This window comes from Talpa occidentalis, unplaced genomic scaffold, assembly GCF_014898055.3.
Source record: "Talpa occidentalis isolate TD23 unplaced genomic scaffold, MPIMG_talOcc4v2.1 talOcc4.6, whole genome shotgun sequence".
Lineage (NCBI taxonomy): Eukaryota > Metazoa > Chordata > Mammalia > Eulipotyphla > Talpidae > Talpa > Talpa occidentalis.
The window spans coordinates 3,112,050-3,139,652 of NW_023604972.1; the positions used below are offsets into that span (position 1 = coordinate 3,112,050).

At 56.6% G+C, this 27,603-nt stretch overlaps 1 protein-coding gene across 3 annotated transcripts in view; it reads right to left on the reverse strand.

The window, feature by feature from the left end:
• SLC2A9 (solute carrier family 2 member 9) overlaps nt 1–25,025 on the reverse strand; it is a 49,191-nt gene extending 24,166 nt beyond the window's left edge. The window contains exons 1-7 of one of the 3 annotated variants that reach the window (XM_037529581.2): nt 24,868–25,025; nt 19,318–19,418; nt 16,533–16,775; nt 14,297–14,395; nt 12,157–12,317; nt 8,688–8,812; nt 7,958–8,103 (exon numbers count right to left, since the gene is read on the reverse strand). In XM_037529581.2, the coding sequence (XP_037385478.1) occupies nt 7,958–8,103; nt 8,688–8,812; nt 12,157–12,317; nt 14,297–14,395; nt 16,533–16,775; nt 19,318–19,380 (837 nt within the window). In that variant the 5' untranslated portion in view covers nt 19,381–19,418; nt 24,868–25,025. Of the gene's footprint in view, nt 1–7,957; nt 8,104–8,687; nt 8,813–12,156; nt 12,318–14,296; nt 14,396–16,532; nt 16,776–19,317; nt 19,419–22,354; nt 22,431–24,867 lie in introns of those variants that run through there. The other 2 variants (XM_037529582.2, XM_037529583.2) reach the window with 2 other exon arrangements.
• Between the last annotated feature and the right edge of the window lie 2,578 nt (nt 25,026–27,603).

Below are 27,603 nucleotides of genomic sequence, written 5' to 3' on the forward strand. Positions count from 1 at the left end.
AGTCCTTAAAATTAAACTATAATAGATAATAGATAAATTTGAGGGGAAAGAAGCTCCCATAAAGCAGAACATAACAGAGAGAGACGGAGAAAAGATTGAAAAGAGAATTAGAATCTCAGTCTGTTATCTGCCTGCAGGGGTTTTCAGGGTCATAGAAATACCAGAGGGAGAAAACCATAAAAGGAGTCACATCAGAGAATTTCCCAGAATGAGAAATGAGTCTGAGGTTCCAGAGAATACTGAGAACTCTGCACAGTGACAGCAAACGCCTATCACAGGATGTAGTTGTAAAGTCTAAAACAAGATGCAGAGAAGATACTAGCAACTCCCAGAGGTAAACAGCACTTTCCTTACAACGGAGCAGAAATAAGAAGGGATCAGCTCTCTTGTCAGCACGGCCGGACTCTAGAGGATCGTGGTGAGAGTGACGTCCTCTGAACCCTCCGACCTCCTCGACCTCTCCCAGGGCTCTGCCAGTCCGCTCAGGGGGGTGAGCCCACATCTGGGTGCCCAACTCGGCAGCTGGGGAGCAGCAGGGCTCAGGGCCCGGCCCTGGTGGCCCAGGTCTACTATTTGGTCTTGTGCCGCTGGGTCAGGCACCCTGTGTCTCTGAAACTTGCCCTTCTCATCTGAGCAACGGGCCCCTGCCGTCACTGCCCTGGGGACAGTGGTGGCCCCAGGAGAACCCAGGGCTGTGGGTGCTGTGAGCCCCGGGTGTCGATGCAGCAGTGTGCGGGGCGCCAGGGCCTCGGGCCTGCCTGCTCTTTGCCTTGCCCGCTGCCCCAGGAGGCGGGGATGAGATGGCAGGGCAAAAGGCCCAGAGGGGACAGGTGCACCTCTGGTTTGGCCTGCAGCCCCCTCCAGGGCTCTTCAGAAGACCTTTTTTTGGAGGGATGACTTTTTTGGAGAATGACTCAAGCCAGGGGGACAGTCAGAGGAGGAGGGCACACTTGGCTGTAAGCATGACTGTTGCTGCATTCTGTCCCCAAAAGGCAGAGGTCAAATGGCAACATCTGAGACCCTGACTCCTGCCTTCAACCCCGGCTCTGCAGCTGGCTTGCTGCGTGACCTGAGTGACCTTGAGCGCACGTGTCGATTTCTCTGGGCCTTGTGACGTGTCATCGGCCTGTCTTCTGTGTGCGTGTGTGGGGGGGAGGTGACACCCCTGGCACCCACTTTGTAGGACCACCGCACGGATCCCTAGAGTTGGCCTGGGCGTGGAGCCTGGGCTGCCGGGGCGTGAGCGCTGTGCGGTGGTTTCCGGGCCCTGGGCCCCAGTGCATGGCCCGCCTTGCCCCAGCTCAGCGGCGCGTCCTGCGCCCCAGACCTCTGTCCTGGCCAAGACCAGCCTGACGGCTGGGGCCACAGAGTCAGGGCAGGGGGTCTCATGACGGAGGCACCCAGTCTTCCTCTGGGGGCTCAGGAAATTCTTCCTCCCGCTACCACCCCCCTGCGAGGTCACCCAGCGGGATTAATTGCTTTCCCCAGAGGCTGTCGGAAGCCAGGATGGCAAAGCTCAGGTGCCCTTCAAAGACTTTCTTCAAGATTCCGGATGACATGTCTTCAGGGCGATGGTCTCGGCAGCTCTCCAATTTCCGTGCAGATGGAGACACCGGCTGAGCCGACCCAGCGGCAAAGGAGCCCTCGCCCGGGCACATGCGCCGCCGCCCTGCACCGCAGCAGCCCCCCAGCCTGGAGCCCAAGCACAAAGAGCCCGGGGGGTGACTCGAATGCAGCCCCCTGCTCGGCGACAAGGAGCGAGTTGGGGTCACGCTCTGAGCACAGGGAGCCGGGACTGGCCGTGTTCCCGGAGGCGAAAACGCCCCAGGAAGCTCATGAAGGCACCTCCACCACCACCGTTGCCCTGGGTGGAGGAAGCTGGTGCGTTTCCCCCAACCCAGGAGTGTGTCTACACTGCAGACCCCGCGGTCGCGTCTGCTGACGCCAAGACCAGGCCTCGGACCTCAGTTCCGGGAGAGGACAGCTGGCGCGTGGTCACTGGGCTCGGAGACGGAAGGCGAGCACCACGGGGAGCGGCGGCCCCAGTGGCCGGGGGCAGCTGAGAGGGGCCTGGACTGGGACTGGGCAGCCAGGCCAAGCTGACCGTCGGGCGGCTCCTGCGAGCTGGCAGCGTCCAGGCATGCGGTGTCACTGCCCCTGAGGCTCACGAGCCCCGTGACATGCACAGTCGCCCTCCCTTCCCGACGGCGGGCCGAGGCGCTGACAGAACAGCGGGCCCCGGTCACAGTGGAAGTGGAGAGGGTTGGGGACCCAGCCTCTGGCCTGGCGGCAGCCCCCCACCAGAGCTCAAGCGCCAGCAGGGTCACCGGGGGCTGGGGGGCTCAGCAGGAACTGGTCAGGCGGCGGTCACTGGAGAGGACGCCCCGTTCCGGCTGGCGGACACTTGCTCCGGCGCCCAGCAGACACGGCGCCTCCTGGACGGGACACGGTTCTCTGTCCCGCTGCTCGCGTGGACGACAGTGAGTGAAAGCAGAGAAAGTGGAAGAACAGGAACCCCCCAGGGAGAAGACTGGGTCTGGGGCGTCACTGACGGGGAGCTTGGGCCTGCAGAGGCGAGAGGTGGCCAGAGGGCGCGGACCACACCCTGTGTCCCTCCCACTTGTCTCCCAGGGGAGTTCTCCAGCGCGCTCACTCTGGCTTCAGACAACGTCTCGGGCAGCGCCCCGAGATTCTCCATCTCGAAGAGGAAAAGTGTGTTTCTAAGTCCTTGAAGAACAAAGACGGTTCTTCCAGGTGAGAATGTATTTGGGACTTGAAGTCACTTGAACAGCAACGAAGGCCTCTGTCTTGTGTTCTTATAAAAATCAAATGTTCTTTTCTTCCGGGGCTTGAAAGAAGTCCAGAGAGTTCTAGATGAAAAGCTCATGGAAAATAAGTGCTTCCCCTCACGACTGGGTCCACGTGAGGAAAAGAATAGACTGAAAGAGCTCCCTGCCTGGCTTTCTGCGGCAGGACTTTGGGGCGCCCCTGTCCCCATCCCCCATCAACACAGAGGACTTTGGTCCTACTGCGAAGACGCCACAGACTTCAAAGCCAGAAGGTCCAGACTCCACAGGCTTCTTGCTGGGGTCACTGGGGTGATTATTAAACTGCTCTGATGCTGGGCTTTTAATCTGTGATGTAGAAAATAGAGATATTTCCGGCTCTGAACTGAATGACAAAGGGCCTGGCACCAATGTGGAGCCCCTCCAGGCTGTGCTCCAGCTGCTCCACGCTCTCCCTTCTCCCAGCCTCGCAAAAGCACCACAAAGTAAGTGTCATTTGGGCTGCACAGAAGAGGAGAGAGCACAGGCTCAGAGAGATCCAGCGACTCCCTCCAAGTGGCACAGCGGCAACTGCAGCTGTGGGATGCGGAATTGGGGGGCCGGCAGTCACACGCTCTCCGCATACCTGCAGCCCTGGGGGCTGCTGCGTCCTTCCCTCCCGGGGCCTCTCGCCATCACAGAATCACATTTTCTCATCCCTTTCAACCTCACGCAGGACTTTTCACGTAGGAGACCCTATGCGTCTTGCGGATGCACAATGGTGGTTGTGACGAAACAACAGTCATTTTGTGATGTTTCGTCTGTATGTGATGCACTAGGAAAGAGCTGCCTTCCTTAAGCAGCGTGGAATAGTTACAAAAGTTGATCGCGCATTGGCCATAGAGTAATCTTAATGTAGACCCCCAAGAGAGAAATGCAGGATTCCTTGCTTTTTATACAATAAAAGGAAACTGTCAATCAGAGACATTTACAAAGTCATATCTACTTGGGAATTAGAAACATTGTTCTAAATAATTAATTGTTCTGAATATGGAATTCAAACAGCAAATTATTTAGAAAACAAAAACATTGAGAAAGTGGCACACTAAACACTTCAGGGATGTTGCCTATGAAATCTATGTTCAAAGAAAGAATGACAAAGCAGAAATTAAGAAAAGTAGAAAGCAATGAAAAGGATAAATCACAGAGGATGCCTTTTATAACAAAATTAGAGACAACCATTTGGAAATATTATTTCAAAGAGAGAAATCAAATAAAATTACATCAAGAGAGATGATCTAAGAATCGACACCAGGGCATTACAGTGATTTAGTATGCTAACGTATTTGACATTTTCAATGAAATAAGTGACTTTCTTGAAAAGATAGACATTAACAAAATTGAATCAAAAGGAAATAGGTTAGATTGTTAATCATGGAAGAAACTGATAAAGGATCCTGAAAGAATTTCTTCCCCAAAAGACTAAAATGTGTTTTATTAATGTGATCTTTTGACATTTTAATTACCAACCAATGGCATATAATCTGTTCCAAAGTGAGAGAAAGATAAAAGGGGACAGAATATGGGCTAAAAATTAAAAACCCTGGACAAAGTCATCTATACATTTAAATATATAAATTCTAAACAAGAAACTAGTAACTCAAATAGAATATTCTATTTGATGACCAAGGAAGATATATCCCAGGAATGTAAAGATGGTTTAACATGTTGGATAACATAGCATATCTAATAATTAATTGACATTGATCATTTAATAAGTGTCAGAAGATTTTTTACATATTGCTGATAATAAAAACAAGATGGCAAATCATTCCTTCCAAGATAAATAATATCCATTTAAATTAATAAAAAGTAACATACTTAACAGTGCAACATAATAGATGTTTCAATAAATCATGAATAAAGATTCCAATAAATCAGGAACGAACAAAGTATTGTTACCATGTCCTGACCAATTCCATAAGACATGAATGTCAATAAAAAGAAAGGAAGGCTATTGCTGTTAGAAAGGAGGGGGCAAAATTTCTCTGTGTTGGTGTTATAAACAATCACTGATTGGAATTGCCTGGTCAAGCAAACAATAACAAAAACTACTAGAAAACAAAGACAATTCCAGATTAACATATATCATCAGTCGCTTTCCTATATTTTGCTAACAACCTGTAAAAAAATGCAATGGGAAAAACCAAAATAGCAATAACAAAACTTACATAAGTAAGCAGTTAATCAGAAAATTACAGTTTCTAATTGTTAGAAATGCAAGAGCAATAAAAAAAAAGTGAGTGATAGACAAGGCAATCTAAATGAAGAGACATGATAGTTTTTCAGCAGAAATAATGGATTATAAGAATCGCAATTGGACTCAAATTCAAGATTCAGGTGAACACAATTCCAATCAAAATTCCAGTGACATTTTTTGTGTTGAAGAATAGAAAACAGTTGCTAAGTTCCCTCAGGAGCATAAATAAGTGAATGTTTCCAACACAGTTTGAGGATGGGGGCCAGAGAGGACAGGGTTAAACTTATAATAAGGTGAAGCCCTGTCACCGATGCGGGGCTCACTAGGTCAGAAATGCACAGGCCAGAGTGGAGGTTCCTGAAGCAGCCACGTGCATGATGGCTTCAGGGGTGGTGAGGAAACCTCAAAAGTCAATACAGGAAAGGTTGCTGGCTGGATGGACAGTTCAGGGAAAAGAGGTAAGAGAGGTGGGAAAAACATAAACTTGAAGCGGCTCTCATTCCTCTTGAAAAATATTTTCCAAATGTTCTAGGTTGAGCACAAAATATTGTTGTCGCATGAAAATTGTGGCCGGCTGGGACACCGATGAGCTCTGAGCCTCCTCTTCCTCCCCTGGCGGGACCCCGCATCCAGCATGCTCTCCCAGGCGTGCGACTGACTCATATATGGCCCCACGGGGTGTCACACCTTCTCATACAGGTTTCTTTAATGTTCCTTTCTTATTCATTTTAGGAGAAAGAGCTAATTCATATGTTTTTTATAAATATCCTTTGGAAGCATAAAATGTCACATAAATGCTCAACCCCCACGATGTTTTACGATGCTTCTCTCAGTAAATTCACGGCACTGACGTTAACTCCTGCACCCCCCTCCCTGCATTCTGGCAAGAGACAGGTCACCTACTTCCTCCAGCCTCAGCATTGCAACGTATTTCTTATATTAAAGCTCCACTTTTCTCTTTAATTTTTAAAAGAAACTCAGGATGTGTGTGAAGCCAGGTGGTGAGAAATATGATTAAAGAGAGAAAATAAAATGCTGGCAGTGAAATGACTGGAGCTCTCCTCACAGGAACATCACAGCCCCCCACAGCCCTGAGTGAGAATTTCCCACTTGATGTTCTCTTCTGGAGCAGACCCCGTGCCCACCCTCCCAGGGCATGGATTTGAAAATACACTTATTGAGTCACACACCCTTCTGGTTACATCTAGGACTATCTGGAAAAATCCAATCTGATGGGACAGGCCGACCAGAGGGACACAGCCTCTTCAAGCTGTTGCCCAAGACTCTTAAAATCGCATCTCTCGTTCTCTTATTGTCTTCTTCAACCCACCAATGAAGGCTCGTTGCTCTTGGGCACAGATGAACCCTCAAAAGCACACACACCCCATTCAGGTGGCGAGAAGTGGATCACAGGCTACAGCCAGCCAACGGATGGGGTTTTTTTTTTGTTTGATTTTTAAAAAGTTGAATGTTTTCAATAAATATCAATCAAGAAACAAGACATAAAAATCCGGATTTCTAACTTCTCTTAAAAATTAGAAAATTTGGGGCCTCCCCGGTGGCGCAGCAGTTGAGCACTGGGTTGCAAAGCTGCCCGAAGCCTCCGCGGCGCTGGTTCGATCCCCGGCTGCTCCCCGCCACCGGAGGAGGGTCCCACATGGCGCGCAGACCTCTCCTGCCGCCCGCTGCTCCCCTCAGCAGTGGACTTCGGTCCTTCTGCCTGCTCTGCTCCCTGCTCTGACTCTAGTGAATTCTCTCACCCTCCCGCGCTTCTGACTGTACCCAGTGCTTGTATCAATAAATAAATAAATAAATCTTTAAAAAATAAAATACATTTCAAAAAAAAAAAAAATCAGAAAATTTGTCCAATGTCTGGCACTTTCTGTTTTGCTGGGCGAGTGAATAAACTTGAACGCTACGGGTCTAGTGTTCATGTCCATCAGCAACACAACCTGCTGGAGGGCCAGGATGCAGAGGAAAATAGGAATAAGAGCAGGGGGCGGCGTGTTCTAAGTGTCTGGGATGAATTGAGTCGCCGTTTGCCAGAGATCCCTGGGAGTCGTGCTGGGGTGGGCTTGGGAACCTGGCATTTCTCACCGTGCCGGCTGCCGAGGAGGTGCGGCCACCTCAGCAAACAGGTACCTCTCAAGCTCCCCTACAGCTTCCAAGTCCCCCCGACATCTCAGGGCCTTTTCTTGAGATAGTCTCATTCTCTGCATCTTCTCTCCAAATGTCACATCCACCTGCCTAAATCCTGCCCACCCTGTGGACTCGGTCTAGAGGCCAGCCCTGCCGAAAAGTCTGGACTCCACCCACCCCACCCCGGTCTGGGCGAGGCGTTCTTTCTCAGAAGGTTGCACAACAGCCGAGTTGTTAGACTGGGATTTAAATGACGTCTTCCTGCCTCCAAAACGGAAGGCCCAAAGCAGAACACTGTAATTACATGTTTTGTAGGCGAGGGACATGCAGTGAGGCGGGGCTGAGCAAAACAGCTCGGAAAAGACACCCGAAATACATTAAACAAGGACAGCAAGTTGCAGAACAATGTGTATGGCATGATTCTGTTTAAAAAAAAAAAAAAAAAAAAGAACCCGTAACATCTGTGCAGGTTTGTGCACGCCAAGGGACAGCCTAAATGGATGCAAATTGAGTTGTTAACACTAACTACTGGGCGGTGGATTTGAACATTCTGTAAAGTTTGCATTTGCTGTGCATGCCCTAAAAAGAGAGAATCAAACCCAATCAGAGGCACTCAACAGTGATTTTTCTATCAGCACACGCAAAAAGACTCGACTGTTCGTGAATTCCAGACACAGGGGCACAGTTTGGGAGGCGGGGCTCACCCCCAGCCACACTTGGTCCCACAAGGGGCGCAGCAATGAGATGGCAACAGGATGGGGGGGAACGCGGTCGGCCAGGGGGCCACACTGACCTTTCCCAGCAGCTCAGGCAGGCCCAGCAGCTGCCCGGCGAACACGCCAATGCAGATGAAGATGGCGGTGACCTGTCCCAGGGAGCCCCGGATTTCCTTGGGTGAGATCTCGCTCAGGTACATGGGGAGCGCGCTGAGGGAGATGCCTGTGGGGAAGCACAGCAGCAGTGAGGGGGCGGCCTTCCCTGGGGAGACCAGGCCCAGCGCCGCCACCCCTTGGCCCTGAGGAACTAGCACCGTAGCCACAGCTACAGCCCAGCACTCTGCACAGTGGCCAACCGTGGCCCCAGAGGAGTGACTGGGAAGCAGATTTCATAGAAGAAATAGCTGATGTTGGTGGAGGTGGTGGTGACGAGGCTGGTGCTGGTGCTGGTGCTGGTGCTGGGGGTGGAGGTGAGCACAGTGGTCATGGCGACGATGAAAACAATAACCAACATGCCAGAAGCAGGATCCTTCCATGACTTGATATGTATGATCTTATTTACATTTCATCATAACCCTTTAAGTGGAAGCATCGTCATCATGCCAAATGAGGACACTGAGGCACAGAGAGCTTGAGTAACTCTCCCAAGTCACCAAGCGACGGCCAGAGATGCCCAGAGACGCTACCCGGTAGATCAGGCCTCTGGCTCTGGAAACTGATTCTTAAGTAGGTGCCAGAACATTGCGCGTGTCCCAAAGCAGGGCACCACCCAGGATGGCCTGGACCCCCCCTGCAGCTGAGCCTCACCTCCATCCACGCCCATGATGAAGCGGCCCAGGATGAGCATCTCGAAGGCACCAGCCTGGAGGGCAAAGGCCATGAGCACTGCGGCCGCCACTGCAAACCCGTTGTTGACCAGCAGAGTGTGCTTCCTGGAAGAAAAGGGGGTGTTCAGGAGGAGGCCCCGCTGTCACTGGCCCGTCTGCCTGAGAAGGCGCTGCGTGCTTTGTGGGTGCAAGAAGCCACCGCGAGAAGGGAACCGAAGAGGCTTTATGCCACTTTCCAGAGTCACCCCTTATCTTCCAGACCAGAGCTCTCTGCACTGCTTCTGCCAACCTGCACCCCCGGGGAGTCTCCCCCTTGCTCCTTCGTCTTGGAGACCCCAAGGGAAGCGACTTGCAGCCCAGAGACTTGGTCCCGAGGCGCCTCGCAGCATCTTCTGGAATAGCCCAGCTCTTCCCGCCCCGAGCCTCATTTTAGCTCTGGCTTGTGGCTCACAGATGCTGTTCTCCCGACTCCCCCGCCATGTCCCAGTCCGGACTGCCCAGCCTCATGGTAACTGTGCGGCCCTACACTCCCTGGGCCTTGGCTTTGCCACCTGCAAAACAGAGATGCTAATGTCCGTCTCGTAAGGCTGCTGGAGCCCCCGAGTGTTTCCGTGAAATTCAGAGGGACCCTGAGTGAGACACTCGCTGCATCCTTGCCATATGCCAGGCGCTGTTCTAAGTGCTCGCTACTCACTGGGTGCGCTGCGAGTCGGGTTGTCTTGCGCCTCCTTTTGTTCTGCTTGTTCCAGATGTTGAGTGCTTGGTTAACACGGGACTCGGGAGAATCAGTCTAGCGAGCACAGTCCTAGGTGCCGGCGGCCCTGGCTGCCGTGCTTACTCAGAGCCATCCTCTCAACATTCATTCATTCAACCAGCATCTGCTCACCCGTGGCGTGCCTGAGAGTGGGCTGGGGACTGAACACCATGCTAGGTTCTGACTTAGTGTCATGGACTTGACAAAATGCTACTTTTAACCTCTCAATAACAACTAATAGAAAACACCTGTAGCATGTTGAATGGTGAGCAATGCTGTCGGGGCAACTAAAGCAGGGAGGGCCTCCGTGAAGAGGTGACATCTGAGCACAGACTTGGAGGAGAGTAGACCAGCCAAATGGATACTGGGGAGCAGCAATCCTGGCAGAGGTACCAAGGCCAGATGCGGGCTAATTCGGGAATGCCAGGGTGGCCAGCATGGCAGGAGGCTGTGGAGGGCCAGAGAGTAAATTGTAGACAGCTGTGGAGGGAGTGGGGGCAGCAGGGTTGCTCATAAAGGGTCTTCATGTTACCATGACAACTTGGGACTCCACCCTGAGCGAGATAGGCAAGCACTGGAAGATTCTAGGGGTGGATGGTCAGGCCTAACATACTGCAAGAAAACCACTCACTCAGCGTGGGCTGTGAGGCTAAGTGTGCAAACAGGAAGACCAAGTGGGAGGCTGCTGAACAGGCAGGCCAGTGTGCACAGTGATCTGGACCTGATGGGTGCAGTGGGGGTGGTGGGAGCGGTCAGTCCTGGTGTGATCTGAAGACAGAGTGGACAGACTTGCTGATGGACTGGACAGAGGCGGGGAGAAAGAGGAGCCAGGAAGCCAGAGTTCTTGCCTCGGCTGGTGGTATAGTTTGTGCTCTGCAGGGGATGTTCTAATCACATTCAAGTCAGACTTGAGACATTTGCCAACAGGGCTGCACACCCTCTAAGCAAGTTCAGCATATTAACACAGTCCTTCCCAAAATAACCCCAGCCACAGTGGCCCTCTGAGGGTGGAAACCTTATTTGCAAATAATTCACAAAGCTGACTCACTGGCTCGAGAGAGTGACTGGGAAGTGATGGGGATTTTAAATCATTGTTTCCATTTTTTTTCCAGGAGATGAACTGGGCACCAAAAATAAGGGGGTGCCATGTTGCTTCTGAGAGCAGGACTCATCGCCCCCTATGGGCCCTACCAGGGGACCGGATTCATTATTTGAGCTTGTCCAGCAATGTAGGCTCTTGCCTGTGCAACCCAGGCCATCAGCTCTTGGAGAAGGAACAGGATACAAGGAGAGTAGAAGGGTAAGGGGGAAATTGGGGACCGGGTCCCTTAAGAAATAGTCAGAGGGACAGGGGACATTTAGCTGGGACAAGAGGAGACAGGGAGAGCGTGAGAGCTGCGTTCCTGTTAACTTGATTGACGGGACCCAGATCCACTGGGGGACACACAGGGAGCATTACGTCAGGGTAGATTCACGACACGCTTTTCACTAAGACAGTGAACTGGGAACCTCTGGAGACACACTCACTCCCCATTCTTGCAACAATTCCTTCGCCGGACCCAGCTCAGGGGGCAAGATCTCACCCTGGTGCGTCCGCCTCACCCCACCCATTCCGGCTCACCCAGGTTGGGTTCCACGGCCACCATTTTAAACACGCACCCTCAACTCCTTCACCCACTAACACCCCCTCCAGGACATGGGCCCAGCAAAGCCCCAGCTGGATAGGTCTTTACGCCCTTGCACATGCGCTGGATCTGACAAGGGACCTCTTCTGGAAACTTCCACCATGGCTCTGGGGATGGGCATGTGATGCGGTCATTTTAAAGTGTGTTAGGATGATGTTTACCAAGGTTTTTCCATCTTGGCACTAATACCATTTGGGTTCAAGAAATTCTGCAGGGTCCGGCCTGCGCACATTCAGCTGCATCCCTGGCTCCACAAGAAGCCAATAGCACCCCCTAGCGGTGACCAGTGGGAACATCCCCAGACACTGGGAGATGCCCAACGTTCTTGGCTTTGCTTCTCCCTGGTCTCTGAGGCACCATTACTTCCCCTTGTCTTTTTGGCATTAAACTCTCTCTCTTCAAATCGGAACTGAACTACTTCGGAGGGATACACACTCCTGTGTTCATTGCAGCACTGTTTACACTAGCTAAGTTATGGAAACCACCTAAGTGCCCAAGGACAGATGAGTGAAGATGTAGTCTAGATACATGATGGAATACTACTCAGCACTGAAAAATGAAATCTTGCCATTCATGATGACATGGCTAGAGCTGGAGGAGGTTATGCCACATGAAGTAAGTCAGAAGGAGAACGACAAATGCAGGATTATTCCACTCATTTGTGGAATATAAAGAAACAAAGCAAAGTAGAAATAAAATGAAACCAAAACAAATCCTAGAAATCTGACTACCAGAGGGCAGTGTGGGCATGGAGAGGAAAGCGGGGGGCCATGGTGAAGGACTCTGGGCGCCTTGGTGGTGGAAGTGGCAATACCTGAGTGGCTGTGAACCCATACCCTTAAATCATATGTAGGATTGTAAATCAATGTTACCTCAATTTAAAAAATTAAAAAAATTTCAGATGAACTGAAGTAGCGCTCTACTCTACTACCTGCCGGGATCTGATTATGATACAAATATACAGTGAACATGTTAAAGGGGATCCCCAAACAGAAGTGACCCCCACTGACCTCCCAAGAACTTTTCCGATCAGCTTCATCATCAACGTGCCCACGAGTCCACCAATGGCGAAGATGGACACTGTCACGGACCAGAGCAGGGTCAGCGTGTCCGCGTCTATGGGATGTCCGTGCCTTTGTGCCCACGATTCATTGTAAAAGTCCTTGATGTACTGTGAACAGACAACAGACGTGTTAGCCCCGCACCTCCTGCCCGGGGAGTCGGCCCCTGCGCGAACAAGACTTCCCTGGGGCACCTCACTGCTCATTCTAACAAATTTTGCAGACAGGGAAGCTGAGGCTCAGAAACACACGCGCCTCGCTCAGTAAGTAGCAAACGTGGGAGTCCAACTTAGACCTGCCCCGAGCCTAGGAGAACCAGAGAGATTTCATCCGAATAATTGCCATTGCCAGCTGCTTCTGGACCGACGAGGCGCTCTGGTCCCTCCTGGGCCCTCGGCCTGTCCCGCAGGACGTGGACTCCTGCGGCGGCTGATGTCTTCGGCACAAGCTGTGTTCGGCATCCGCCTGCCCCGTTTTCCTGGGAAGGCCCGGGCCGCACGGAGGCGCCCAGAGCAGTTGCCAACACGGGTCGGTGGCTGCGTTGAGAGGCGCAGCCTCCTGTCCGCTGGGCTCCTTGCCTCTGGCTCGGGGACTCTCTCCTTTGAGGAGCTGTGACGCCCGAGGCTCTTGCTACAGTAGAGACGGACCTTGTCTCGCTCTTTCTCCAGCTGCTTCGCTGCCCCGGGAGGGTCCAGGGAGAGAAAATGGCGCCTCCCCCCATTCAGCCGGGAAAGGGCTGGGGAACCAAACGAATTCTCTGCCGCAGCCCTGGGCTTAGAGCTGCCTCCCCTCGGGACAGAGGCAGAAACGCCCCCAACTCAGGCATCACCAAAAAGTGAGTCACCAAACCAGTCGCTGGTATTTTTGTGGGTGCTGGTTTTGTTTCAAGTAAGCCCTAATTCATGTGGCCTGGAGGGGGGCGACACCTCAGATCTCCAGAGCAGTTTCAAGCTCATTCTTTCCTTTGCTCATCCACTAGCTCACCGACAACGCTGCCCGGGACTCTGCCTGAGGCTGCGCACTGCACACTGCACGCTGCACGCACACTGCACACTGCACACTGCACACTGCATGCTGCACGCACACTGCACGCTGCACGCTGCATGCACACTGCACGCTGCATGCACACTGCACGCACACTACACACTGCACGCACACTGCACGCTGCACGCTGCACGCACACTGCACCCATGATCCAGAGGCAGCCGCCTTCCTCCCGGGTCCCCAGAAGCAGCCTCTGGACCTAGGCATTTCCTGTGTGATAGGAAGGTCTTTGCTATTCGTGGCGGGTCCCCTGGACCCCATCTGATAACTGAGGTGTGGGGGCCAGGACCAAAGCTGCAGCACACCCTGCAGGCAACCGTCAAGGCAGCAGGGGAGTGTGGCCCCAGGCGCCTCAGAACTCCCATCCCTGCATGGCCACCGGCTTTGCTTGGCCTCCTATTTTGCTCCGCTTCACTCAGGGTGGGGTTTTGCATGTCTCTTGCCCCACAGGCCTGAGGACAAAGGTCCTCCCCACACTTGCTGCTGGACTTCCTGCTGAACTTGCAGGATGAAGCAAGCGTGCAAACTTCCAGCCCTCGTTTAAAGACGGGGTGGACTAATCAGCCTGTCTGATGGAGGCACCGCGACCCAACCAAGGCCCTGGCAGAGCAGGATCCCCCAGAACGAATGCCTCAAACTGACACAGACTCTCAAAATGTAAAAGCATGAACAGTCAACGGCAGTGACAAGTCACAGCCAGGGTGTCTGCACGGGTGTTTCTCTGCACGAGGCCACTCTGTGCCCGTGGGCTCCAGCTCCTTCCTGAAGCAAGTGACTGGGGACAGCACAGCCCCGGGAGCCCTGACGCCCTCCTTGCAGTCTCCCAGGACGCTGCACTGCAGCCACCAGCAACCCACACTCCCGCCTTGTCACCACGGTGCTGCTGTCCCTCCCCTCGCCCGCAGTGTCCGGCCAGGGTCAGGCACAGGGCCCGCCGGCCAGGGTTTGCGGGATCGCGGACCAGCCAGGGCCGGATGCCAACACCCCGTTTTCTACGGCGCCGCAGCGCCCCCTGCCGGGCGCCTCGCGCAGCGCAGACACTCACCTGTGCAGGTGCGTTCACCACCGAGAGGTTGTAGCCGTAGAGGAAGGAGGAGCCGAAGGCGCCCACGAAAGCGGCCACGATGAGCGAGCAGGACCAGTCCTGGAAGGGGAGAGCAAAGCCCGTCAGATCTGGCACTGGGGAGCAGGGCCGGGCCCACTCGCACCCCTAGGCCTTCCATCCCCTGAGCTGGGGTGGGGAGGGTCCCAGAGAATCCCAGGACAGGGACACAAGCTCCTGCCCCGGGGGCCACAGGATGCCTTTGCCTCTGCGGCTCAGTTTGCCTCTGTGGCAGCCACACCACTGCCCGCCCCTCCTGCTGGGTGAGGACGGTGGAACCCGGCCTACGGTCCTTAGCAGGTGCTCGGTGGGCAGCGACCAGTGTTAGCTGAATCTGGCTGGTGGCAGAGCCACAGGGGAGCCAGGGAAAAGCAGATTAAGTTGACAGACGTCCCTGGGCCTGTTTTGAGCACTTCCTGGCATTTCGCGACCCCTCACAGCCGCACTGTTTACCCTGACCTTACAGGCAAGCAGGCAGAGGCCAGAGCCCTCCCTGGTGCTCGCCAGGTGGGGCTGTGCGGGGAGGTCTGCTCTAGTGCCCGTGTGGTCACCTACAGCCCACAAGGCCCCGGCTCCTCTTCACCTGGAAGTGTTGTGAGCATTGGGGGGAGGGATGCTGAGCTGCCGACGGACACACACACCCACACACACACACACACACACACACACACTGTTCCAGCTGAGACATCAACCTACTCGGGCAAGGCTGGGCCACAGAGGAATGAGGGGTTCAGCTGCTGCCAAGCCACCCTGCCCCGTGGCCCCATCTGAGGATGCCACAGCTGTGGCCGGACTAGGGCAGAAACCTCTGGACTGCTTAGCAGAGGCTGACCAGCTGCAGCTGGAGGGGCTGCATGGGAGGGTCCCGGGAGTGTGACCCCTCTCTAGATGGAGGGGACCCCGAGGCACTTCTGATGTCATTGGTGTGCGTGTGTGTGCGCATGTGTGTGTGTGCATTTTCTACGTGCCAGACCCTGACTTCTGCAGGGGCACATGGTCAATGAGACAGACCAGGCCTGCGGCACAGAGAACTGACCTGAATAAATACAAGGGGGAGCAGAACCCCAGTGGCCAATTTCCTGCTCCACCCACCCCACTGGCTGCCTCCAGCATGGACTCCAGGGCCTGACGGCATCCCCGCTGTGAGGTGAGAACCCCCCAGCCACATTCTTCATCTTTTGGGGTCTCAACTTGCCCAGCTGTAAGATGGGAACACGTGTCAGCACCACTGCGTGGGCTTGGAGGAGCCGAGGTGCTGCTGGGGGCTGACGTGTCCCCCACACGTGGCGGGGTGCCAGCGGACTCCTGCTCACGATGGCTTCCACCCACGCTGCCTCTGCCTGGCCATACAGAATGGCCACTTGCCAGGGTCTCCCTTGACAGGGCTTATGCAGCTCTGTCCCCCGAATCTTCCTTTTTAGAGAATTTGTGCCTGAGCCCCGTGGCCACTGTCTCCTCCGAAGCCTCCCAGAACCCCACCCCCACATGTGACTGTGGCCAGTGACCTGGCTGCTCCGAGACTCAGGGTCCTCATCTGTGAAGTGGAATGTGAATGCACCACCTCACAGGACTTCACGCAGAAGAGGGGCGCTGAAGCAGGCGAGGGCCTCCGCCATGCCCTTCGCAGGGGTGGGCTGGAATATTCTGTAGCAAGAGGAGCTTGAACTGAATGGGACTCATGAGCAGAACACCGCAGGCCCCTCTCCATCATGCTTTGCCTTGGAACTGCTTCTATGGGCCTCAGCTGGGATGTCACCCCACAAAGCCCCTCTTCCCTGGCTGTGCCTGGCACGCTCTCTGGGCCTCTGGGCCACCCTCACTCCCAGGTCAGACCCTTCTCCCTGTTTGTGCCTGTCAGAGGGTGGAGAAGAGCGGGTGGCGCCCTCTCCTGGGGAGTCCCCTACCGTGCATGGCCGCCCGCAGAGGGGCTGGCGGGGGTGGGGAGCCGAGGGAGGCACCCCGCCCTGCTAGGAGCACGCACGCTGAGCCACCAGGCACAGACACCCCAGAGCCCAGGAAACACTGACTCAGAGTCAGCACCACAGCCAAGGCCAGAACGCCAGCCTGCCAGGACGCCAGGCTCGGGGCAGCCGTCCTGATCAGGGCCTCTGGCTAGGTGAGGCTGGGGTGCCTCTTCCCACCTGGACGGGAGCCCTTCGGGGTCCAGAGACCGGTTTACCTTCCTCCTGCTCCCGGGGGCCGGCCCGCTCCTGGGCGGGGAGCTCTCCGGAGGCCCCGGGCAGCGCGGGCCTGGTGTGAGGGGAGCCAAGCTCAGCTCTGGGGAGCTCATGTCGCGTGCCGGCTGCGGGCTCTGGGCCGCGGCGACCCTGGACCCAGGCTCTGCCAGGGCATGGCTCTGAGGAGGAGGCAGAGTCCATGCGGGAGGGCGGGGGCGCCCAGCAGGAAATGTGGCAATTTCGGCCTGTCTGAACAGAACAGGAAACGGTTTTTTTCCCCTCGTTTTCAAGTCAGAACAGCAGCTGATAAGTCCTGAGAAGAAACCACCAGCAGAGTGTGGAGTGTTCCTTTGCACCTTCTTCCTTTCCCTCCTAACAGGGCCAGCCCCTGGGGGAGGGGCGTGATGGCCATCAGACCCCAGGGCAAGTCTCCCCAGCACTAGGACAGAGGGCAGAGGTCAGTGCCCAGGCCCCACTGTGCTTTCACTGCGTGCCCCGAGGCAAGTAGCCTGATCTCTCAGAGCTAACCCTTTACAAGTGCAACTTGCTGGCTGGGTGGGGGGCCTTAAGGAGGCCGGGTGCCTTGAGTACATCAGGTTGTCATCAGAGTTATTCACCACGTGGCCTCGGCCACCTTCCTCCTTTGCCTCCAGAGACAGAGAGGGGCTCAGAGACCAGGCTGGGCAGAGGAGCGTTTGCATAAGGCCAGACCCCTAGAAGAGCTGGAATAAAAGACATGGAGCCCCTCAGGGTTGCTGGGCGGGAAGTGTCAAGCGCACGTGGAAATGTCGGCCCTGCGATGGCTGTTCTGGAGATGCAGCTCCCGGGAGAAGCCGCCCTGGTGAGGAGGCTGTTGGCTGGGCCCAGGACCCACCCCCCGATGGTCATTCTGCACGTCAGTCCTTCAGGGGTGGCTCTCTGAGGACTGGCTATTTCTGGAATTGGTTCTCAGCCTGCTGGCCGGCTCCCCCTTACTGAGCTGTGATCCAGGGCAGGACTGGAAAGTGGAAGCTCTGGTTATTTTGCAAAGGCTGGGGATTCCCCAGAAAGAGCAGAAAGCACAGAGGGGAGGAGGCCACCTAACTGGGCTGGATCCTGGAAGGCTTCCTGCAGGAGGTGATTCTGACTGTGGAGGAGGGGTGTGCCCTAGGGCAGACTGGCATGGGGGTGGGGAGGTGGCCCTGAGCCAGGGCCTGCACCCTGGACACCCTGTAGGTGTGGGGAGGCAAAATAGTCCAGCCTGGGTGGGGTTTAAATGTGGGAGCGGCAAGGGGCCCCCAGCTGTGTCCCTGCACTAAGGCTCCTAAGTCAGAAAGCATGCGCGGCCCTGCCGGCCAAGCCCTGCTCCTCTGCGTGCGCCTGAGCTGCGGGAAGCCCAGGAGCTCAGTGCAAAGGTCGGGCACTGAGCGGGCGGGCGCTGGCGGGTCATTGGCTTTGCAATCTGATGTAAAGGTACAGAGATGTATCTTTATCCAGAGTCCAGTGGAGACACAGTCCAGATACAGAGACAGAAAGCAGAGGAAACACAGCGGGAAACCAAGCACACCCTGGGAATCTCATGCAGGGCTGAGGCTGCGGGGTGGGGGTGTGTGTGCCGCGGAAGGAGCACAAGGAGGTGGACGAGGAGGACGGGCAGGGCGGTGGGGGGTGGGTGTCCAGGACGCTGCCTGAAGGGGCCGGGACCTGCATTCCTGCATCATACCCAGTGCTATAAATCCCTGTTACCACAATAAAAAAATATATTAAAAAGGTCAGGAAATAATGTTGCCGATAGCAAAACACATCATCCGAAGGATATTTGAGCACTTTTTGTAGTTTTAGAAACTTGTTTCCACTTGTCAGACAATTTCTAAACATCAAGGTCGGGTTTTTAGCCCGAATTTCAGGAAGGTCGGTGCCGTGCAGGTGGAGGTGCGTGGCTGTGACCCCAGTGGAGGAGAAGGGCCGCGCTTATCTGGATCAAGCAGGATTATAAAATCTGCCCATGGCAGCCTCATCGGCTGTCCGACGCCTGGTTCTAGACTTGCTGTGGAATCTGCGTCCAGATTAGAATTTTCAGTGAGAGGTCATTGGCTCAGTTGTTTGTTGTCTGAAATCGACGGGAATATAGATTCAAAGCTAAATAAGTAAAATGGGGGCCTTCCTGGTGGCGCAAGGGGTCAAGCACAGCACTATGAGGCTGTCCGCAGCCGCTGCAGCACGAGTGCGATCCCTGGCCAGAGAGCTACCCACATGGCACTGCAGACCTCTCCTGTCTCCCCGCTGCTCCCCTCAGCAGTGGATTTCAGTAAGATCTGCCTGTTCTGTTCCCCACTCTGTCTCTGGTGAATCCTCTCACCCCCACACTGCACCTCTGGCCTGCATCCCAGCTCTTGTATGCATAAATAAATAAATCTTAAAAAAACTAAAATGAAGAGAGGGTCTGAGGATCCTGGGGAGGGAGACTTTCTAAGTGTCGAGGACTTCCTGGAGGAGGAGGCAAGTGGATGGGCCTGGGGGGTTGGTTTTACAGTGTCTCCTTAAGGACAATGACATCATCATCTTCGATATCAACATCTCCTCTTGAGAAATGACCTTTGGCATATAGGACTCTCCCCCTCCGGTCCAGAAGGTGAACCAGCACCTGCACCTCCTCACATTGCACGGATGGTTCCCAGGGCCCACCCGACCGCTTCCGCGTCTGCTCACTGCCCCTGCCTGACTGCCCCCAGCCCCACCCCGCTGGGAGGAGGGCGAGGAAGGGTTGGCCGCCCTGCGTGGCCAGCGCCATTAGGAAGCGGGACTGACCGGTCTCTTCCTGGCTGCATCGTTTTCCTTCTGACCTGCCGGGTCCTTTTCGCTGAGCTTCATGGTTGGGTTGTCAGGATTGGGGCTGGGTACGTCTGCTCCTGAGAAAGAGGGAACAGGAAGAAGCCATTATACACCTGCTGCACCGCCTGGGAACCCGGGAATGGGGGCCCCGAATGGGCTCGGAAAGTCGCTGTGAGGGACGATGAGTCAAAAAAATTTTTTTGACGATGAAGCCCTTAAAATATCAAGTAATCAAGTCAACTTAAACCATGGAATTCTGGAAGGATACACAGATCCCGCAGAAGGACAGGCTTTGGAGTCCGGTGGGGGAGCTGGGGTAGCAATGCTTCAGTGGGACGTGGGCTCCTTCCTGGGCGACCCCCACACCAGTGCACGCCCATGGCATCCCAGCCCACTGCCTCTCTCCAGTGTCTGCGGCTGCCCCCTGGCCTACGATGCCCGCCCCCCTTTCTGTGTCGCACCTTCACCTTCTCTGTTCCCTCTGGAAAATTCTGAGTGATGGCCCCTAGTGGGTCCAGTCAGCCTAGCAGCAGCCAGGGTCTGTGTCTCCCCCGTGACTGTGACCTCCATGGACCGTGTGTGTGGTGCATCCACTCGGCGGGGCCATGGCGCCCAGCGGCTTGGCTGAGCATCTGGAGAGCAGGCTAGATGCCGTTGGCCTTTTTCCATGCACTGGACATTTCCAATCAGCCCGGCCAGCCTTCGTAGTCTAGGTGGGTCTCAGCCCATCTGTGGAGGCTAAAGAGCAACGGGCCACCACCGCCGCCCCCTACACTGGCAGAGGAAGAAATGCAGCCTCAAAGGACAACGTTGACATTCCAGACTCAGGCCAAGATGCAGCCCAGGGAGGGCAATGCCATCTGTGCTGGCAGGACGCCTGCCCATGGCTGTCCCCACCCCGCTGGCACCAGCCAGTTCTAGATCTGCACAGCCACATCCAGACAAATCCATGATCATATTTGTTTACGGACAGTCACGCCTCCAGGCATATATTTCTATCCATCCAGCTGTGGTCTGCTAGCCGTACCCACATCACAGTAATGCCCCTGCGTCCAGACCCAACCTGCATGTCTATGTCATGTCCACACATACACATCTATGTGTCTGCACCCATGTCCCCCTGGGTCTGCACACATGCAGTGTGCACACAAGCATCCTGTCCTCGCGCTGGGGGCACAGCCGACCCCACAGAGTCTGACCCGAGGTTGCTCGATAAACCAAATGGGGACGAGAGAAGGGAAGGGGGTCAGGTGGACGAGCTGGAAGGGCAGGACAGGCGGCAGGGTGGTGGTCACGCACTCCAGGGAGCTCCCCTCGCAGGCGACCTGCATGTCCCCGTGAGTCTGGCCACCCGGTACCCGGAGGTGAAGACGGCCACTGCCAGAGGCTTGGAAAGGACGTGAGCAGAGTGGAAGGGCCGGGCTAGTGAGTCAGAAAGCGGGGTCTCATCCTGGTCTCACCCTGGGACCCGGGACAAGGGTCTGCACCTCGCGGCGTGTTTCCTTGTCAGTGGAAGACCGTGGTGGTGGTCCGACGCGGGACGGCGCGTGTACGCAGTCTTGGGGATGCTTGGCCATCGCTGGTGTCTCGTCATGCAGGGCTTGAGATGACTCGGGACGCGGCAGCCTTGGAGCGGGGGCAACGAGAACTCTGTCCCGGGAGTGGAGATGTTCGTGTGCTGGCCACGTGCCGCTCAGCCTGCTGCCCGCTGGTGCCCGCGGTGCAGCGCGCCTGTTCTCATGAGGCCAGAAGGCCGCCGTGCCTCGGCGGACAGCCTGCACTGAGTGCCTCCTGCCGCCCTCCAGCAGCTATGGCCACTTGGTGCCGAGCTTGGTGCCCAGCTATGGAGAGAGCATGTCCAGCACGGCGGAGTCCAGGACCCTGCACCTGGCGATCTGACAGGCCCCCGCCTACACTGCATGTGGGGCCACATCAGTAGACAATCACCTCTCTCATGCTATAGCTGCTGCTCCTGGTAATGAAGGCTTCACGGGCGCATGTTGGAGCCTGTGCCTGAATGCCAGCGACGAAACAAGCAGACCTCGCCTCAGAGAAGAATCTTGACCCACCCAGCCCATCTCAGAGAGGGCGCCTGAGCCCAGGCAGCGCTGACCCTCCCTGAGCGGGGTGAAGAATGGAAGGACCAAGGTGTGACCAAGGAAGGACCAAGGACCTGGTGTGAGCATCTCCCAAGCCTGGCAGGCGCCCCTGCCACCTCTTTGCAGTGCCCGGAGCGGCCGCCCATGTGCCTGTGTCCACCTGTGAGCAAGCGCGGGGTCCAGCCAGCCCTGGCTGCCACCCTGGGTGGACTGAGGTCGCTGCTCAGGACGTTCCTCATTGTCAGGGTGGAAACTTTGGTTGCTGGAGCGAAAGGCAGCGGTGAAACCAGACACTGGAAGGAAGTGTAGAAAATAGAGCAACTTCGAAAGAAAGACAGAGGGCGAGGGAGGGGGGAAGAGAAAATGGACAGGAGGAGGGGGGCGGGAGGGGGCAGGAGGGGGCAGGAGGAGGGAGCCAGGCTTTGGGACAGCTCGAGCCATCATCACTCATAATCAATATCGTTTTCATATTAGCCTGTGGGACATCATGTGAGTCCTTGATGCACATTTTTTTTTAAAGATTTACTTGTTTATGCATCCAAGAGCTGGGGTGCAGGCCAGAGGTGTGGGGGTGAGAGGATTCACCAGAGACAGAGTGGGGAGCAGAACATGTGGACTGACTGAGATACACTGCTGAGGGGAGCAGCGGGGAGACAGGAGAGGGCTGCTGCACCATGTGGGTAGCTCCCTGGCCGGGCATCGAACTGGTGCTGCAGGGGCTGTGGATTGCCTCATAGGTTGAGTCTTAACCCCTTGCACCACCAGGGAGGCCCCTGATGCGCATTTTCTCAATGGCCACCCAGTTGATTTTCAAATCCCTCAGTTCTCAGTTCCCTTGGACTCTGCTCTGTAAGCACCTCCGTCACTTCCGAAATTCTCCCCCAAGGCGGTCCCACTCTGTGAGTGCCACCTACCTGCTCTGGGACCTTCTGGGTCTGTTGGGGTCTGGAGAGCAAACAGAACACGCGGTGCAGCAGGACGGCTCCCCCTCTCACCTACGCAGCCTGGGGTTGGGACAGTAACCGGCGTTAATGATTACCGGCCACCCAGTGTGACTGACACGGTGCCTATCTTGACAAGCCAGAAATGATTAACACCGACTGCTGTGGCTGGCTCGGCCTCCTAAAACATGCCCAGGTGAGCCAATCCGTGCCGGACCCCCAGCCGAGGCACCGGTGTCCTGGGAAGCCCCTGCGAACTAACGGGTCACCTCCTGGTGCCAGAGCCTCTGCACGAAGTGACCACATGACCAAGGCAGTTCAGGACCCACCTGCCTGGCCAGGGGGTGGTCAAAGCAGGACATGTAAGATAAGGTGGATCAAGCCCTGAGCCCCAAACGGCAGGACGCGGCGGTCACTCCTGCTTCCCTGTGGATGGAGGCGCGAGGTCAGCCCTGGAGAAGCTCGCACAGGCCGTCTGCTGCGACGTGTCCTCCTGACCTCTCGCTTGAGCGCCAAAGTGATGCCCACGTGCCAACACCTCTCTCCCTTCAAGGCCCCGGGACCAGACCAGCAAGGGCTGGAGCGGCAGAGACGTGAGGGGTCGGGGAGGGATCCGAGAGCACTGCTGGGCCTCTCGGGCAAGGTTCCGGCTCGGCAGCAAAGCCTCCCCCGACCAGTGCACGGAGAGCCACGAGGGCGGTTCTGGGGTGAAACACAGAAAGACGGGTACCCAGGAGCCCCACTGCGTGGGACAGGGGCCCTGGGCCCGGCTCAGGCACCACTCAGAGCCGGGGAGACGGGGCTGTCCTGGAAGCCCAGATTCAGAGCAGCCGTGGCTGATGCCTTTCCCTGGTGCTTGAGTGCCGGCAAAGGGGTGGCCTGGAGAGCAGGAAGGAGTCACCTGACCCGGGGAGACACCCCCTACCCCGCCCCCCGCTGCTCCCAGGTGTCTGTATCAACCAGCGGGAGACACTAGGAAGGTATTTTGGTGCCCAGGTGGCTTCCCTGGGCTTGAGCAAGTGCACCCACACCGAGACAGAGCCACCTCTGTGTGGTGGGTGGGCGCACCCCATCACCCGTGGCCACCCAGCCGGTGCTCACCCGCTTCTTTTCCCGGCCGCCTAAGCTCTCTCATGCCCCTTTGGCTGCCTGACATCATTGCCCGACGCCAGGATCGCTCCACCCCTGGCTGGGCGGCGTCAAGATGGTGTACTGCAGTGACCGCGGCTCTCCCAGGCCTGCGCACGGACGAGCCCCTCTGCAAGGCGAGGGCGAGAGAGCGTCTCGAGGGCGTGGGTGCAGATCCAGGAGCCGCTGTCGCTGTCGTGGGACCCGCCTGCTGTGTGGCAAGACTCAGAGGAATTTGCGGGTGCTATTGCTGTTGGAGCGTCTCTCTATTGTTCATTATTTTTGTTCCTGTTTGTTTAGTCTCTTTCAAATGTTTATGGACCACCTGCCGTGCCAGCCTCAGGCAGCCGCAGAGGAGACTGCAGAGGGGGGTGAATCTGAATGTCTATCAGGTAATCCATGAACAATCACGAGCTCGATCCACATGGTGGAATACTACTCAGCCACGAAAAGGAATGAAGGTCTGACTTAGGGGACAGGGTGGAAGAACCTCAAAATCATGCTACATGAGAAAAGCTACACAGAGAAGGTCACATGTTCTCTGTCTCAATTTGAATGAAACATCCATAATCAGCAAGTCTGTACAGGTAAATCTGCTTTCCAGCCAACACATTGCCCTGCTTTTTCCTCAGCCTCGCTGGTCATTTCTTCGTCTCCTCAGCTGCTCCTCTTATCCACCAGACCCCCGTGGTGGAGCAGCCCAGGGCTCAGCCCGGGGCTCTCTCCATCCAGGCTCCGCCATAGCCTTAAACCCAAGGTAGGCCGCTGCCCCCAAGTCTGTCTCTGCGTGCACAGATGGCCCTCCCGGCCGAGGTCCAGCCCGCTCAGCGCCCTCGGCCGCCTAGGAAGCTTCTCAAACATAGCGTTCCCAGACTGGACTTCTGATACCCCTGACTGAACCCCTCTTTCCAGAGATCCCCCAAACCTAGACACCCCCAGGTTCTCCTGCGCACGGGAGTCCTTCCTCTGCACTGCCCCCCGGTGTCCCATCCGTCCGCATCAAGCTCCGGCTAGCTCTGCTCTCCTGAGAGCACCCCTCCCCCGCCTGCTCGCCATCCCGCCCTGCCCCTGCGTGACTCCCCAGGCAAAGCCAGGCCAGGGGAAGCAGCCTCCTCACACCCCGCTTTCCTAGAATCTAATCCCTCAGCCCCGACTCAGACCCTCCTCCCTGCTCGTCCACGTGAGGAGCAAGGCTCTGCCACTCGGCCGGGTTCAAAATGGGCTCTGCTGCCAAGAGCCGTGTGACTGGCAGGCCAGGCAGGTGACAGGCCCACACCTGCCTCTCCAGCTCCTCCACCCCCCCCCCTCCACCTCAGCCTCCACACGCCCCTGCCCTGCCGCCCGCTCCCAGCACTCACCCTTCCTGCTCCCGGGGCCTTTGAACTTGTGCTCCCATCCTGGAAACGCACCCCAAAGCCAGGAGACAGTGGCCCGAGGCCGTGCGCCCAGAGGGCTCCTCAGGGACGGGACACTGTCCCTCACCTCTCAGGCGAGAGCCCTGCTCCCCCTCTCTCCCCACGCGCCTTCCCTTCTCTTGCTCCTCCTCCTCCACCCCTTCTTCTTTCCCGGCTCCTCCCTCCCTGGCCCCAGTCCCTGACCCCAGCTCCCTCGAGCCTCCCTCCTTCACCACTCTTAGCGCCTCCTCCCCCCTTCTCCCTCCCCCTCCTGCTGCCCCTCTCCTTTCCTCTTGTCCCCTCATAAATGCAGCCCCATAACTAACCGCCCCTCCTTCCACCCGGAGCCCCGGTGCACTTGGAAACAGCCCCACTCGCCACCCACGCGGCACCCGCTGCTGAGCTCCCAGCGAGCACACAGCCACAGCCAGGGAGCGGGGTCTGGCCTCTGCTGGCCACCCTCATGCCCCCCTGGCTCCAGTCCCCGCCTTCTCTGGCCTGTTTGTGCCCCGGAGGGCCTGAGAGATGGGCATCACGGCCAGCTCCCTTGCTAATGCCGTGGGCCTCCGGGAGGCGCCAGCAGCAGGTGGGGGAGATAAGAAAAAGGCCGGGGTGCTTTGTCCTGGGACCTCCTGGCTTGAATTCAGCAGCTGGCAACAACCTCCTGCTCCCCACCCACGGCTCCCCCATGGCTGCAGCCCCAGCGGGATCCCCAAACTCTCCTTTCTTGCCTTGCCTCCCGCAGGAGGGGTGATGTCCCTCACTGTCCCCAGGAGCCCGGCTGGCTGGCCTTTGCCTCCGAAGTCCTCCCTCCAAGCAGACCTTCTGGGGTGTATTCCGTTTCCTCCTGAAACCCCAGCCTGGCACATTCACGGCTGGGCCCAGCACCTAGAGCAGAGCCCTGGTGGAGTGGGTGCTCAGTAAATATGCTTAATTAATTAATGCCCTAGTCAATTAATTAGCAGAAGAAAGAATGGAAGGAAATCAATCTGCTACTTAAAGCAATGACTAGATCAATGAATGGAGCAAACCATTTTGTTCCTTTGAAAGAAAGAGTGAATAAGCTAACGAGATCGTCCATGGAAGTGGCAGGGGAAAAACAGTGGCCGATGGCGCGAGAGACGGATGGTGCGCCCCGCAGAGCCCCAGCCGCCTCCGCGGCCTGCCCCGCGGGTGAAGGGCACAGGCCTCCTGCCCTCGCTGGATGAAGCTCCTGAGATGCGCTGGCCCTTGGAGCCCGGCTGACCACCCCCTTCTAGCCCGACTGCCCACCCCCTTCCAGCCCGGCTGCTCACACCCTGGCTGTGCTGTGCCAGGACCCTCCAGGCAGCCCTTCTGGAAGGAACAGCCCAGGGCCACCTCTGCCCCAAGAGAGCCCCAGCTGAGAACCAGGGTCAGGGGGCTTCCCCACTCAGGGGGCGCAGCTGCGAGCCCCAGCTCTTCAGAGGCCCACGGGCCCGCTCCCAGCCCCCAACAATGGTTCCTGAGCCTCTGGGGTGGGCCCACGGGGGCGGGGAGGCAGCCATGTGCGAGGGGTGGGGGGACCGACACACACCTCCACTGTCCAAGGTGGGCAGTGGCTTTTCTGGAGCTGCCAAAGCGGGACCAGGGAACCCACAGGGCTGAAAAAAACACAAAACACAAATCCAGGCCCTCCAGGCCAGGAAGCCAGGGGAGCCGAGCTGCCGTTTTCTGTTTCCTTCCCATTTCCCGAGCAGCGGCTGCTGGGGCGGTTGGAGCAGGCCGAGGGCCTTCCTCCTGGGGTGGGGTGAAGAGGGCAAATTCTCTGGCGAAGTGGGGAAGCCAGAGCAGAGAGCAACGAGACAGTGGAGGAGGGGCAGGATCATGCCGCCTGCTCTCCCGGCTGAGCATGACATGGACACAGACACGGACACAGGGGTGCAGGGCGCCTGCTCAGTGAGGCCCAGCGGACACCTGCTCCCTGTGCCTTGCCGAGCAAGCTCTCTGCTGGGATGGTCATTCGGAGAAGCGAGGCTCGGGAGGCTGGGATCTGCCCAGTTCCTTGGGCTGAATCCTGCTGGCAAAGATTTGCTTCGAGTGCCGGGCAGTCGAGGGATGGAGAGAGCAAGAGGCCGATACTGGCGGTGCAAGGGGTTAAGCGTCAGCCCTTTGAAGCTGTCCGCAGCCACTGCAGCACAAGTTCAATCCCCGGCCAGGGAGCTGCCCACACGGTGTAGCAGACCTCTCCTGTCTCCCCGCTGCTCCCCTCAGCAGTGTATCTCAGCAGACCCAGCGTTCTGCTCCCTGCTGTGTCTCTGGTGAATCCTTGCACCACCCGCCCCGCACCTCTGGCCTGCACCCCAGCTCTTGTATGCATAAATAGGTAAAATAAATCTTTAAAAAAAAAGCTGCTGATACTGATTTGTCCAGGTTCAAACCCAGCTGAGACCTGGAGCCAGCAGCTTGCCCTCTGGGCCTCTGTGTGTTGGTTTCCTGTGAAACGGGAAGAATCCCAGCACCCACCCTCAGGATCAAGTGCCTCGGAACTGGTCTGCTCTACGTGGTGCTCTTAAAGAGCTTGAGTGGGGGGCTGCTGGGGACTTGGTGGGAGTGGGGTGTGTGCAAGGTCCTGATGTCGCCTCCCAGAGCAGGACTGAGCCTGTCACCGGGCACACGCCTAGGCAGTGAGCCGGACACAGGCGCCGTTCTGCCCTGCGTTTGGGTTTGCCATCGGGAAGG